The sequence below is a fragment of the Cynara cardunculus genome (assembly GCF_001531365.2).
Source record: "Cynara cardunculus var. scolymus isolate 2C chromosome LG 11, CcrdV1, whole genome shotgun sequence".
In the NCBI taxonomy this organism is placed as follows: domain Eukaryota; kingdom Viridiplantae; phylum Streptophyta; class Magnoliopsida; order Asterales; family Asteraceae; genus Cynara; species Cynara cardunculus.
In genome coordinates, this window is record NC_037538.1 from 8013525 (window position 1) to 8029082 (window position 15558).

The 15558-nt window shown below is 36.2% G+C and overlaps 1 protein-coding gene across 1 annotated transcript; it reads right to left on the reverse strand.

Moving 5' to 3' along the window:
* Positions 1–3047: 3047 nt before the first annotated feature.
* On the reverse strand, positions 3048–14460 carry LOC112521856 (nuclear pore complex protein NUP85). Its single transcript, XM_025130851.1, has 19 exons — positions 14018–14460; positions 11456–11558; positions 11167–11277; positions 10996–11079; positions 10240–10311; positions 10052–10108; positions 6590–6709; positions 6242–6442; positions 6020–6130; positions 5902–5939; positions 5289–5445; positions 5006–5107; positions 4824–4880; positions 4551–4697; positions 4391–4461; positions 4218–4305; positions 4009–4065; positions 3593–3816; positions 3048–3354 (listed from the first exon to the last, which is right to left on the reverse strand). The coding sequence occupies exons 1-18, from the start codon at positions 14425–14427 to the stop codon at positions 3622–3624; spliced, it is 2181 nt and encodes a 726-aa protein (XP_024986619.1). The 5' UTR covers positions 14428–14460; the 3' UTR covers positions 3048–3354; positions 3593–3621.
* Positions 14461–15558: the final 1098 nt, after the last annotated feature.

The following is a 15558-nucleotide window of genomic DNA, read 5'->3' on the forward strand; positions in this document are numbered from 1 at the left end:
ATATTTTATTCAAAAATAAAAACATCATCGCTTTCTCAAAATCACATAAAGTCATATTATAACATCGACTGAGATAAAGAATAAAATGAAATATTAAAAACACGATGTATCTCGCTGCATTGCGCGAGTACTCTTCTAGTATGTCATAATGAATACGGATCTAATTAACTAATCCCCTAAAGAAAAACTTATAATTAATTGTGACCGGTCTTTTAAAAGTTTGGCCATGTTAAACTAATAAGGGGGTGTTTGGGATTTCTTGTTTAAAACAACTTAAGTTTTTTTGTAAATGTGTTTATCAGCTTATGTGGTGTCAAATCAGAGTTTTATAAAAAGTCTTTAGATTAGCTTATACCGGTACCAAAACGTAATAAGCTGATAAGTTGTTTTGTAGTGTTTAACAAATTTTGATTATAATGTAAAATGATAAAAAAGAAAAAAAAAAACCGACGTGAGGAAGAATCCTAAACCTATCTCTAATACTTCTCTTTTATCACACCCACTCTCTTATCACCTCTCTTCGCCGAAGAGATTTCCTTTTCCACCAATTTCTACTCCTTTTTTTGTCGTTAACCCGATTTTAAATTTCCATTTCCATCTCATGTCTAAGGTTTATTCCATCAATTTCTTGATTGAAGATTCTTTTTCTCAGTTTCTACAAATTGTGGGTGTTGTTTTATGTATTTAGGGTTCATTTCTTACAGAGATTCATTATTTGAGGAAAAAAGATCTGATCTTTCGTGTTTTCTTGAAGATAAAGATAAAGCAGGGTTGTATATCGTATATCAGGTAGCTAATTCTAAACCCTTTTCATAAAGTAATCCTGAAGGAAGAACCCTGAACCCTTTTCGATTTCTGTAGGAACTAGTTGAAGGTTTCGAGCGGAGGCTTGATTTTGATTTATGTAGGTGAAGGTTTCGATCGGTTTCTGTAGGTGAAGGTTTCAATTGAAGGTTTGATTTTGATTTCTGTAGGTGAAGGTCTCGATCTGTTGATGGAGAAGAAATCACAGCAAGAAATCTAGTTCGATTTCTAGAACTGGTTCGATTTCTGAGAATGGTCAAAGGTTCCTTGATGGGGATTTTTTTGTTGATGAATTGGTTGCTTGAGAGACTTTTTGGTTAAAGGAAGGAGGTGTATAAGGGTTAAAAAGGTAAATTGGTTTGCAAACCTAACAAGTTGAATCTGATAAGTTAAAAGGGGTGTAACTTATCAAAAACTTCTTATTAACGGTTTGACACCGATTATGCATCTCTCTTTTTCCCCATCCAAACACTAAAAACTGTTTATTATCGGTACCACACTATAATAAATCAATAAACAGTTTTCATAAGCAATTCCAAACACCCCTTAAATGTCTTCTAATAACATTAATATCGTCTATTTATTTAAGAATGTTAAATATTTATTCATTAAATAAATGTTAACATTAAAATGGTGTTAATAAATTTAACAAGTTTACTCCAATCAAATAGGACAAATTGCATGAAAAAGTAATGTACTTTAACTTGATTCCTATTTTGGGTAACGTACTTTCAAAACTTCTATTTTGGTACCTAAGATGTAAAGTTTTAAACATTTAAGTACCCGGGTAACTGGTTGAAGTATTAACCGATTATCATGCTGATGTAGCGAGTGATGTGGTATCCAACTCGGTATTATTTGCTGACTTGGTCAGTGACGTGGATTTTTTATAATCTAAAATTAGTCTTTTTTTTAGTCTAAAATTAGTCTTTTCGGGTTACCCGAGTGCTTAAATGTTTAAAACTTTATATCTTAGGTACCAAAATAGAAGTTTTGAAAGTACGTTACCCAAAATAGGAATCAAGTTAAAGTACGTTACTTTTTCATGCAATTTGCTCTATCAATAGGTACCAAAATGAAAGTTTTGAAAGTACGTTACCCAAAATAGGAATCAAGTTAAAGTACGTTACTTTTTCATGCAATTTGCCCAATCAAATATTGTTTTATTTATTTGATTATAAATGTAAAAAATCTTGATCTTATTAAAGTTGTTTAAAAATCATAAATATTAAGTACATGAAATTATTTAAAACTTGTAAAAAAAACTAAGAGGTTGTTTGACAATTGCTTAGTGATTTAATACAAAATGATTAAGTAATCAGAATAATTAAAAGACTTTCATAATATAGTGCAAAATGAAATATAATTGTTTGATAATTGTTTTGTTAACAATGAAATTAGGACATTTAATGATTAAGGAAGACCAAGATACAAAATCATTCAGAGGGTTCAAAAACTATTAAGAGGTGAACTTTTTTTTTCGTCAAACAAGATTCAGTGGCTGTTTACCTAAACACTTACCCGATAAGCGCTTAACGATAAAATTCAACTCTATCGTTTACTTATGGGGTAAGATCTTAGTCTACAAAAACGACATCGTTTGTAACGATTTACCCGGTAAGTGCTAACCATGGTAAGAGTCATCACTTACCGGGTAAGACTCTCAGTTCGTGTCTTCGCTCTTACCACGTAAGATTATTGGTATTTGCCACATTCACCCGATAAGAGAATGTGATTCGGTAAGCACTTACCCGAGTAAGCATTTGGTAAACGGCCTCACACTTCTTAAGAATTCAGATGTTACCTCTTAATGAAACTATTAAAAGATAAACAAACAAAAGACCGAATTATTCTATTTTCCTCTTTGGTGATTGTCATTAAATCTTTGGTGATGGTTTTCTTCTATGCCGGCTATACCATCAAGGTTGGCCCAGCTAGTGGGCGAGATGGGCAAAGGCCCAGGGCATCACAGCCCAAGGTACTTTCAGCATACATTCATATAGCAAGTTCAATTTCATAGGCAGCCCAGCTAGTGGGTGAGATGGGAAAGATTTGTAAACACATCCAAAACCATTAAAACTTCAATCAAGTCACATAACTAAAAGGTCCTCAAGTCAACACCGTCAACTAGAGTCTAGAGATTTGTTAACTACATCATGTGCACCTCACATGATATGTGAGGGGGTAATTTGGTTTTTTAACCCCCCCCCCCCCCCCCAAAAAATAATTTCTGTAGAAAATCATACAAATTTGGACTGGTCCTTTTATAATCAGTCCAGGTCCGATCCTGTCCCTTTAACCAGTCTAATTTGCCAACCTCAGCTACATTCTAGAATGCATGTTCTTAACCCAAATAAATGGTGTAAAATTGCTACAAAGATATTGAGCTTCAAACAGACTCTTCATATCAAACACAACTCCATACATATATACATGTTACAAAAGCCACAGCAGATGGTCCTAGGAACTTGTATTTGAAGCAGCAACCAAACTTACACCACCATCCAACACCATATCTGCCTCCATTTTGCCATCTATATTTCACTTTATCTGAAGATATGAATAAAAGATGAGCAATCTAACTTCATGAATTAATCAAAAGTGGCCACCTAATCTTTTATTAAATTTCATTTACAGAACAAAATTAATAGGCCTCTTTCCACAAATGTCACAAAAGATATAGCGAGTCTGATTATGCAAATTTCAGAAATAACCAAATAATGATCGTTTCCCTATCGAGAAAAGCAGATCCAGGTTTTAACGATAAAAGCAATGACAGTAAACGTACCAGTATAAGTTCTGTGTAGTCACCACACATCATTCCTCAAGGATGGCGCGTCCTAAATTAGTGGCAAGAGCCACCCTAACCGAACTCAGGGCCCCTGCTGGCATCCCCACCTCAACAAAATCAGGACGCAGCCTTGCCACTGACAATTCTTGTAATTTATTTAACAGCAGGTTAGTCTGAGATACATTTAGCAACGGACGCCCTTGCCAGTTGAGCAACTTCAACTGTAAATCACAAAAATGGTTTAAAACTTCCTCAATCCTTCTACCTTTTGGATTAGAATTCTGATCATATAAATCAAAACAAGAATGGTATCAAACATCCAAAAACAGGTAACACTGAGATTCAATAAAAGTAGGAAGACAGACGCATCAAAGATTAAAATAAGCGAATGAGAATGACGATAATTCGCTCACCGAATCATACAGAAGAGGCAGCCAAAAACGTTGGGGAGTAGAAGGATTTTTCATAAGCTGAGTATCACAAGAAAAAAACACTATGGTCAAAGCAATAACATCACGTGAAACACTAGTTGACTATGTACTTGTGAAATTGCTAAAGACCGAAATGCACTAATGACCACCATGTGCTATTTTACGTAGATTGATGTGTCAATTAAGCTCACCAATATAAGGGCTTCACCAGCTTTTCTAGCAGCATCAGTAAGAATGCCATCTTGGACCTGCTGCAGAGATTTCTTGAAGTCCCTATATCTATGCACGCCAATGTCTTAAGTCGGAACAGAAGAAGAAACACAATGAGCATTTAATGAAATAACAAAAATAAATCATAACATACTTGTGCAAAAACTCAAGACCCGCTGCAGTTCTAGATTCAGAGCCCAACAATTCGATTAATCCTTCCCATTGCTGCAGATGTAAGTACCAGATAGAGAAATGATATCCATCAATTGGCTTCTACATTTGACAAATCCATTACAATTTCACACACTGCTTACCTCAAAACTCTCATCGGAGATGGATTTCCCAACAAAATCGAACAACTTCTGAGCAATTCGATTGAGGCGAACTTCATCCCCAGCCTGCTGTAGCCAAAAGACTCCGGCACCATTCCTACCATGCTTCCAGTGATGCACTCCAGCAATCTATCCAGTAGGATGTCACAGTATTGTGATTTGCCATTATTCAAAAATATATAGAGATTTTCATGACAGATTAGAAATCTTGAACTGCTTATAATATAAGAAAAAGATGACTCACAAACAAAATACCTTCATGGCATTTGCACTCACGCTATCAAGATCATACAGGCGGCATATCTCAATGTTCTGTGTGGAGTAAAACAGCAATGGGTCACTAAGTCAGAAAAATACATACCAAAACTGGTTCTACAGTTGCAGAAATGCGTTTTACAACACCAAAGAGCAGGCATTCTAAAGGATAAATAAGTCACCTTGAGCAGAACTTGACTATGATACACGGGTTGCTTGTACAACAAGATTTCCAACAAGCCAACTCCATGCTTCACACAAGATATTAAATATATTGGAGCGATCTGCAAAAGAAGCAACGTTAACTAGAGCAAAATTGTGCCTTCAAAAGGGAAAAATATTACTGAAACTAGTCAAGACAAGTGGTGAGCCTTTTATATAGAAGGAAACCAGCATGAGAACAGCAGTGGTTAAATAACTAAGAAGATTACTGAAAAGACTAGTCTTAGATCAACAAGCACTCACTTGCCAGGTGAGCGCATGAGAAGATAGCACTTGAGCATAAACAAGTCGATGGGATTCTTCTATGCTAACTCCCCCTAGATTATGACGTTCTTCCTTCAAAAGAATTTCTGCTTGAATACTCCCAGCCGTCAACAACTCTGTAGCATGGGCAATCATCCTACCACGAGAAACAATACATCAAGTAAATTCTAAACTAATCAAAGCTTAATAATAGATGTGCCTAACAAAATAACTACAAATTATCATAAAGTTAACAAGAATACATGACAAAAGTAGACACTATAATCCTCTTCACAAAATCTATGTTAGAAAAATGATAATGACATCAAAGAGTTTATCATTTGCTATTTTTGGTGAGGGTTTACTAGTAATCTTAATTATAAAAATAAAAAACTGATCAAAGCATGAAGAGGGAGTTACTAAATCATTTTGTTGGGTTCCACAGGTGAGGGTGGGTGAGGTTGGCATGTGGCTCACATAGTAATAGGTCATCTTTAATTCCCCTGTTCACCACTAACTGGTCTGTATTAGTGTATTGCTTCAAGTTCAACATTCAAGATGAGATCACTCAAGCATGCTTAAAGTAAACACTGCATATAGTGTAGCAACTCACCAGGAACCAAATGATCTTGAGCACTCGGCCAATACAACCTGAAAAAGGAAGGAATAATTATGGGATGCCTCGTCCTTAATAATGCAGTGCAGTAAAATGTATTTCAATCACTCGCTACCTCTGTATTTTCTCCAAGAATCCCAATTATAAGTCTCATCAGCTTATGGGGACTAGATGTAGGTTTTAGTTGCATGCATTTCTGAGCTAGGGCATGCATGCTTTCTAAACCCTGTACAAAAGGACATATTGATTGCATAAAGCATTAATACATGCAACGAAGTTAGACAAATAATGCCATCTTTATGTTAAATGAACTTGTGGGTGAAAAAATATTACTAACCGAAGTAAAGGGACTGATATATAGAAAGTGAGCAATATATAGCTCTACCCAATGAAAAGTGGCACTAGACAGAGTACCAGTGTTTCCCAACATGATTTGAAGCAAAAGTTTCAGGTTCTCTCTAGTATGATTATGACTGCATTGAAGCCAGAATGCACTGCAATCCAATTTGGTTATTTGCGCTCGCCATTTCTCCCATGCCTAGTAGGTATAGGACATCCATATTCAATAAAGATCATTTATAATTTAAAGTAAATTTGGCTTCTTAGAATCAATGCTGAAACTCTCGCATCCAACATCTTTCTTTTTTCTATTCCAAAAAAATTGGTCCTCTATAACAGACCATACCTTGATAAAATCGGACTTGTTATAATAGCATTCGCCTAACTTTCCATCTGGTAGATGCGCACGCATGCGTGGCATTTTTGATATTAGAACGGCAACTGCTTCTACAAGTCCATTCTCTGTCTGCTCAACAAGCAATATTCCAGTGTAAGAACTTTTTAAGTTTCGAGAACATGTGTATGCATTTTTTTCAGATGATAGATCGCTTAGACTCATATCTCTACTAAACCAAACAGGAAAAGGAAAAATGGGCCATATAATCGTGGATAATTCAGCGTAAAAAATGAACTTAATTCTCTTACTATCAATACACGCTCTGCACAATTCAATGACATAAACATACAATTGGAAATTAGATTAAAATTTTAAGCAAAATAGAATCCAAAATCCCAAGTTCTGACACCAAAATCCTAATCTGATCTGAAAAAGATGAACCTAAGCCATGTTGTTTGACTAACTTGGCAGCAAGAATATACTTCAGATAAGATCACATATATTTATACTGCAAGGTTCATAACAAAAGTTTGTACCAAGATAGTGGCTCAACAGTTGGCATTACAAACAATATTCTTTCGAACTAGGCATAAAATAAGCACACAAAAACAGTAAATAAGCAAATAAAACTGTTAATGGTTTGAACAATACAAGTGCCTTGATACAAGAACAAAACACTAACATAAGGTAAAAAGGATGCAATCTAGACTAAGAATGACAAAAATACCCTTGTTAACATGATACACGGTTAGGTTGAAGATTGTGTCCCTCCTCTCATTAGGGACTTACTTTTTCTTACTGTATCGCTCTGTTAGTTCTCATACGAGCAGAAGGCCCCTGCGTTAATTATCTCATATGACCAGTAAAACCAATGCCCCTCCTAGTTACCAGTCTTCAGATGGCAGCCCAACATCATGAGTTAAAACATTAGAGAGATCCTATTTTCTCCATGCCGAGCTAAAAAAGTAAAAAGAGACAAAAACAGGGAGCAGCTGAGAGAAAAGAAATTTGCAATCAGCAAAATTACTCGAGCATTTTTCAGAAATGCGACCATAGGAAACTATCATGTAGTCTTGGGAGGATAAAATTCTCATAGGTACTGCCAACAGAAATGAGCCACACATAGACATGCACACAGAAAGTCAGAGTAAGGAAACTATCATGTACGCTGTGTGGATTTAATTCCTCCATGCTCTTTGAGTGACAACAAAGTACTTGTGGCATAATAGAGAGTACACTCAGTGAAGTCTCATTTACTGCTAGCAATTTAATTTCAGCATACCCCTACCACTCTCTAAAACCTTCCTCTTGGTAGAAGATACCCATTGCTATGCATCCAACAGCGTATAATTGTAGGTTCTCAAAACCATCTTCAGCAACTTGCCCTGGTTCCAACTATAATGATGTCATTCCCACCTCCTTCAGAAAACCACAACGAATACTACTCAATTATGCATAGCCACACATCTAGCTTCATATATGCATTCAACTACTATGAATTGACACACATGCTACCATATGATAGAGCAATATTCTGACGCGTAAATCATAACTGGCTTACTTTTCTCCTGTAGAATTAACCTTTTCACTTAACTGCCACAAAACTGCTTGTGCTAGCCCGATACTTCAATTTTATCATACAACTAACATCCTTATCAATCTCTTTTAAATACAAAAAGGCTTCCTTCTTAAAAACATCACCTCTGAATATACTTAACATGCAGTCAATCCTACAAAAACTTTTGCTAAGCAAACAGGCACCATCATTTGTTTCATGCTGGCATGCATAAACAGATTTTGGAGGTGACTAATCCGTCTTAACCAGTCCCCCCCCCCCAATCATACGTCATATGCACATCTTTGAACCCCTATGTGAATTCTTTCTCTCTCTCCTACACTGTCAATGAACTGACTAATAAATTGAAGAAGCCTTTAAGGTGAATCAAACATAACTTGAAACGAAATGAGAATACAGAACATACATGAAAGAAGAAGAAAAAACATGGAGTGAAAGAGTGAAGCTTTGAAAGTTGCGCCGTGAAAGCCAAAAGGCAAAACAAAGCACATGAAAAGCAAGTGGGTCTAGGACTTCATTAGGTAATTGTGCATAAACATAAGGAAAACAAAAATCTCCCTTTACCCAAACAGAATGAACTTCCAAAACCAACTATGTTTAAAAGAGGCATATTATTGCAGTAGATGTAGTATAACAATAATGGAAGCCTAAGGGTTAGGCTTTTTTAACACCTACACGTAGAAAAATCAAAAGCCATCCAAGTTTCTCAATTCAGGTCTGGCAAATGAGCATTCTATCATTCAAACATTTCTATATGTGTGACTTAAAATGTATGATAAGCAAGGATGGTGTATGCAGATCAAGACTGATGAAGTAGGAATCCTCAGAGTGAGAAACTGAGATGGTGACGGTGTGCTAACTTCAAATGCATGTACACTTCCACCTAATGGTATTCTTTGGTCTCACCAGGTAAATAATTAATAAAAATAAAAACAATAGCAGAAGAATAAAGCTTCCTTTAGGAATTTGAAGAGAAATGAAAGAATGATATGAAAGGTTTAAGGAAAAAGAGTAATGGCGAAAACGGATTACAGACTTCACAAAGCTTGGGTTTGTATTGTGAACTTTTAGCTAATGGGATCGTTTTGCTGCTATTAGAACTATCTAAGTCAGTGAGAGGTAGTTCCATTCCAATTAAGGGTATAATTTCCCATCAATATATGGGACTGTTTCATAAAGTATTCCTGTCGATATTAACAACGTTCTAAAGAAAAGCCAACTAAATGATGAAGAAGAATAGTCACATCAAAGTGCATAAATTAATTTAAAAGGCACAATAGCAGCAGCGACCAGAGTTGTTTTAACAACAAAACCAAGTCAAATGGAGCCAAGTAGGGTCTAGGAGTAGTGAGACGTATGCAGACATAACCTCTACCTCAAGAGTAGAGCAGCTGTTTCTCTGAAGACCTCGGCTTGTCCAAGAGTGTGAGCAAACAGGTAGCAGGAGAAACAATATAAGCATATGGTCAATAAAGCACGAGAAAAATAAGAAAAAGAAGTTACTAATAGGTGCATTAGACACATATACAAGATAAGGCAATACCCACACAGCACATGTAAGACAAAAACACACTAGCTAGCAGTCCTCATAGTCTGATATCCTAGTCCTTTGTGTCCAAGCTAAGGCAATACCCACACAGAGCATAATTGTTTTAAAAACGTTAATACTTAAAATTGTAACAAACAGAAAGGCAATTTTTAGATTTGGAAAAGTAACTTTCGATAAACACTTGGAATTGCTATATTTCCATGTGATCCCAGAAAAGCTTTTAAAAGAATAACAATAGGCGATTCACGAGCAGTGTTAGCTCCTCCAAGGATTGTAATAATAAGGATAGTAAGACCGTCTACATTGAGATACAAAACAACTCTCGCAATAGTACTTGAATACGGACCTCACGATTCCCTAGCTGATTAAGCTGATAAGATCCATGCAAGCGCAACAATTTCACCTGCAAATGCCATTATGAAAGTGATGCATGTCTGAGGCACAATAAGTACAGTGCTTAAAGAAAACATCACTACAACTACAATAACAATAACATGTTAATTAACACTTTGTGCTTCAAGTATGTATGCTCACCACAATGTCTAGCCAGCCAACTGCAAGTGCTGAAGAAATTGCTTGCCAATATGCAGGCTCATCTTCAACTGCCTGAAGAGAAGAATCTAAAATAAAACTTTATGCACTATATAGAGTAAAAATTGCAGTCCCAGAAATAAACACACTCCTCCATTCCATTATAAATGCCTTGATACGACTTGTGAGAATCCTTTAACTTCAAATTTGGTAAGTGGCCAATTAATTTTACATATTAATTTAACCACATTAAACCATATACAAATGCACAAGTTAAAAATATAAGTGGTGTTAAAATGCAAAATTGTATATATTATCAATTTCAAATTGGAGAACTGGGTTTGACATCCAAAAATGTTAAGTGAGTGAATGATGTGTGGAGGAAGTACAAGATAGGTTCTTGATAGTCATACCATAGACTGACAGGTGCTCCCCTCCCCTTCTCCAGTTACAAGTTTTACTGAAGAATAAAGGGAGAACCTTGACTATCATTACAGCTGACCTACAGTCAATTCATGCAGTTCCCAATTCCCAAAGCTCAAAAGAGAAAATGTTGACAGCATACAACTTATTCGAGGTCCAAACAGAAATACCAAAACGGACGAAAGAAAGGTTAATAACCAACTATTTAAGAAAGGAATGTTGCTACTCATGAAAAACACATAAACGAATAGGATAAGCAAGTTGATAAGCACTGTTCTGCCTTGACATTTATAACCAAAGGAAGGAAAGCTTGGATTCATGAATACAAGATCAAACCTGTATATTAATAAGTTCTGCTTGAAACTCGACCAGTCTCAAATGGACACTTGGCACTTGTTCAGAGAACAGGCTATCATAATCCTGAGAGAAGCATTATCATCAATGGTTTAATTTCACCTAAATGTAAAAAATACAGTCATTAATAAAAATTAAGCCAAGTATCCTTACAGCTAACCAATCAACAAGCTGTTCGGGGATCCAAGCCTGAGATTGCTTGTCAGCATAAAATATTTCCAGCAGCTCCCATGCAGCTTTCAAACTGCTTGGCTCCTCGACATTCTATTGTGAAGATGTTAAAAGAACAACACAAAAACAAAAAAGTAGGCTGATTAATGTAATGTTTTCCCAATTTCGAGAAAAGAAAGGTTGTATTCATTCATGGACATCTCATAAGGTCCACAAAGCGAACATAAGGATCCAAACTGCAACAAAATAACAAAGCAAGAAACAGAAATACCTCTAATACTGTCTTTGGATCTTCAATTAATGATGTAGGACTAGATCCCCTGCTTCCTAGAAGAGAATTTATTTCCTTGCTGTACTCGAGAACATATTTTGACCTGATCCCAATAAGTGACAACACTCTGTAAGAAATGACTTCCAGATGCAATACAATTAACAATCAGAAAGAAAACTCGAAGGTCATCAGAATGTTGATCAATATGATATATAAAAAGATGAGAAAGAAAAAGAAGAAAATACGATTTTATATTCTGCATTTAAGAATTAAGATTGGATTGAAAGAGTATGTTCTGTGTAACATTATACACTCTCAGACTCAAACTAAAGCAAGTCTTCTCAAACCTAATGATCCAACTGGTTAAATTTCTCACATGGCATAAATCTCTTTTGTATTGTAGTCTCATGTTTGATTTCAACTTCACCAGGTGAAATATTAGAAAGGCAAAAGCTGTTATCTATAAACCAGATAAGAGACAAGGGAATATAACTGTGTTACAGCATAACAGATTCAGAAAGCTGATTGCACTGAGTTCCAGAATTTTGTTCTTATGCATAAAATTTGGCATTGGGGATCAAAAGTACATTTAAAATGAAGGCCTTGGGGGTAGCTCAACTGGTTAGGCTTTGAGTTTACTCCCACTGGTCACCAGGTTGAGTCCTGTCAGGCCCAATGGAGGTTTGTGCGGCTGTTAACTTCAAGGTCTCATGGGATTAGCCGAGGTGCGTGGAAGCTGGCGCGGACACCCACAATTATTAAAAAAAGTGAAGGTTAATGTGAAGTTGTGTATTTCCTTAGACTATTCCAGAGTTAGCACTAACAAAATTCAAGTAATTGTGGCAGTATTATATAAGAATTTAGTATTACTAGGACTGGGAGGTAACAAGGTCAGTTCACTCAGACAACCTCTTTGCAAAATCCAAAGGGAGAAGGCTGAGAGTGAAGACTTCCCTCACAATTCCTTGCAATTTTGAGGAGCCTTTGTGCACCAAGGCTATTTTTTATTACAAGCAAGAAAGATGCATGTGCAACAGGTATGGTGAATACCAGCATGGTTGGGACAGAATATAGATGAACCATTGATTCTTTCGAGGATCATGAATTAGGTAATCAAGAGGAGAATTAATTTGAGAGCAAGACATTGACGTAATATTTAGTACGTAGGTTGCTGATGTTATAACAGAAGACGTCCAATTAAGTGGTGTTACAAGAAACAAAGAACAGAAAACATAAGCATCCTTTATTTTACTGGTAAGGACCAAGAATCTTCATCTAAGTTGTTTGAATCTTCTGGTGGTTGATGAGAGTCCCTGTTAATGGAAATACCAACCAAAAGCAAAGGGAAGAAATAACTAGTTTGGCTTACTTAAAATTCCCTTAAAAATTGAACATATTGCACCAAAATGGAACCAATTTCGCTTGCATTCCTATTTAGAGGACCCAACTTTCAAAACGTCCATTTTGAGGAACCAAGTTTCAAAACTTCAGCTTCAAGGGACCTGGTGGCCAGATTCATTCCCCAAAATAGGAACGCAAGAAAAGTTTGGTTCCCCACAATGAGAAGTTTTAAAAGTTGGTTTCCCAAACTGAAAAGTTTTGAAAGTTGGTTCCTCAAAATATGAACAAAGGCAAAGTTGGTTCCATTTTGGTGCAATTTTCCTTTAAAATTTATTAGATAATAATGCACAAGTACAACCACTCTCAAACACATACATGTGCGCTGACTGCTCGCAGGTGGAGGCAGCAAAAATAAAGGAGGTCATACAATGGGCTAGGCCTACCTGCTTAAGTTCAAGAATTTGTTTATGCCTTCTAACCTCTTGCAGCACAACACTGGTTTTTTCAATTATTATATTTTTTTTATTTTTTTGAATCACATGAGTAATCAAAAAGCAACTCTTCAATACACATTGCTACATTGGTGTGTAGAGATTAAGGCGTTTGTTTCTTATGAGAAAAGGCATGCCATCCCCCTTTCAGTCACTCACAAACACACATGTACAGCAGTACAAGAGAAACATCTAGCAGATCTCAAACACATATATGCACGATATTCTAAAAGCCATATAAGCCAAACTGGATTGATCTAGTTTGTAATGCCAGTTAGCATTCACTATAAGACATACTAACAAAAAACACTCATCTGGTTTGTAATGCCTTTTAACATTCTACATGATTTTTAACTCGACTGCTGAACAGTCAGTGATTCACGGGACTTAGCTGCCCTTCCCTGAATAAGGATGTTGAAAAATCAAGAACTTGCCTTTCATTTTAGAAGAGACTCAAGAAATTCTCAAAGCTTGAATTTTTACTTCCCTTGTTCTGATTGTAGAATTATCTTCAATTACTAAGGATTACTAAGTTACCACAACTTCCTGCATAAGATTTACAGGGCATCACTCTCCAGTAATCGATTTAAGACCAAAAAGAAGAATGTCTTTGTCAATTTTCGAACCTCTTCATAATTCTAAAATGTGAAAGGTTAACGCCAATATAAACATGATTATTAGCTCATGGACACATACACTAATCTAAATTTAACATGTGCAGTATAATTACCAATCCACGTCGTAAGGAGCTGAATGCCGCAACTCCGACAATGCTGCCATGGCGTTTTTCTTATTCTGAAGATGCGCAAATGGAGACACTGATCCATATGCTATTCTACGCCACCGCGCAGCATCGTTGATTTCACTATCTACATATTCACCACTTAGCTTCAACTCCACCACTTTCCCTCCAACTTCAACTTCATCAAGAACGGTTTCAGTTGTCTCAGGTGAACGGAAAACCGAGACGCGTAGGGAGTTACCACGAGACCAAGAGATGGATAGACGAGGTGCAATTGGAGATTTAAGGCCGTGGTGGAGAGAATAGACTATAGGAGTGTTGGAGTCGGAAGAAAACTGAACGAGGGCGGAAGATTCGTCATGGCCGGAAGGATGGTAGACTGTAAGAAGACCGGGCATGTCGCCGGAGATCTGTTTGTGTTTTAGGGCTTTGAAGGGTTTAAACAACCGCACAGGTTAAAATATGGACCAAAAGGATCCTCCCACAAATTTTTATTTCGTCAAATAAATAAAACTTTTTAAAAGAATAGTTACAAAAATAATCCCTGATCTTTGTGAAAACTTCGGTTTTTGTTCCTACTTTTTGGAAATTACAAGTATAGTCGTCGACTTTGATTTTCATTGCGGTTTTGGTCCATGGTTGTTAAGGTCTTTAGTTGCTAAGCAGGGGTATTTTGATCTTTTTCCCTTTTCATTATTAGAAAAATAGTGTACATGTTATTAAAGCCATTATAAGTCGAGTTTCTAATATTTAGGATTCCCACTCTTTTTCGACCGATCTTCTAGAAAGCAATACCCACAAATTATAGGATAATTTGCTTGAGAGACTCGTCTTTTACAACAACATCTTCACCAATTTAGATTGCAATCTCGATTTTCTTTCTTTTGAATGTATCCTTAAAACAGAGAATTTTGCCAAGATAGATCGTCGATAGATGAATACGTTTTCACAGTCATGCTATTATTATATTTATCTCCATAAACACACTCTCGCCATTGTAGATTTTCTCTTTATTTAGAAGCATTGTAACCGTATTACTTCACCGGTGGATATCTCCTCCGTCTATGGTTTTCTCTCGATTTGAGTTTTCACTTAAATTTGGGTATTATCTTCTAACTTTACATCTTTTTTATTTGTGTTGGATGAGTAATTGGTTTTTGAATCATCATATTTGCATGGTATGAGGACTTTGTATGTTACCATTTCGTGTTCAAGCTAGAGAATTCTATTAGAAACCAATATCTTGTTTGACTTAAGTCAAACTCTCTAATTTTAGGATTTAGTTAGCACTTAGCAGAGCCAGCCCAGCCCAGCGAGGCCATGCCACATTCTTATTGAAAAGCCCACTTCTAAAACCCAAACTCCAATGGCTCATACTCTAAGTCTAATCTAATCTGATGATTACCAGGCCCATAAATTTCACAAAGCTATGTTTCAGAGTTGGCCACTTGGCTCGTTGGCAGTATAAACCTCTCCCAAATTTCTACGTCTTAATCTTAGAGTAGTGCCTGCAAAGCCCGAACCATACT

What these genes read in the sequence shown, in the direction of transcription:
- LOC112521856 (XM_025130851.1), bottom strand. Translation starts at nt 14,427, where the DNA reads ATGCCCGGTCTTCTTACAGTCTACCATCCTTCCGGCCATGACGAATCT. An exon ending in ATCCAAAGACAGTATTAGAG is followed by an intron (nt 11,278 to 11,455) that starts GTATTTCTGTTT and finishes TCTTCACAATAG; the next exon opens with AATGTCGAGGAGCCAAGCAG. An exon ending in GGTCTTGAGTTTTTGCACAA is followed by an intron (nt 4,306 to 4,390) that starts GTATGTTATGAT and finishes TGGCGTGCATAG; the next exon opens with ATATAGGGACTTCAAGAAAT.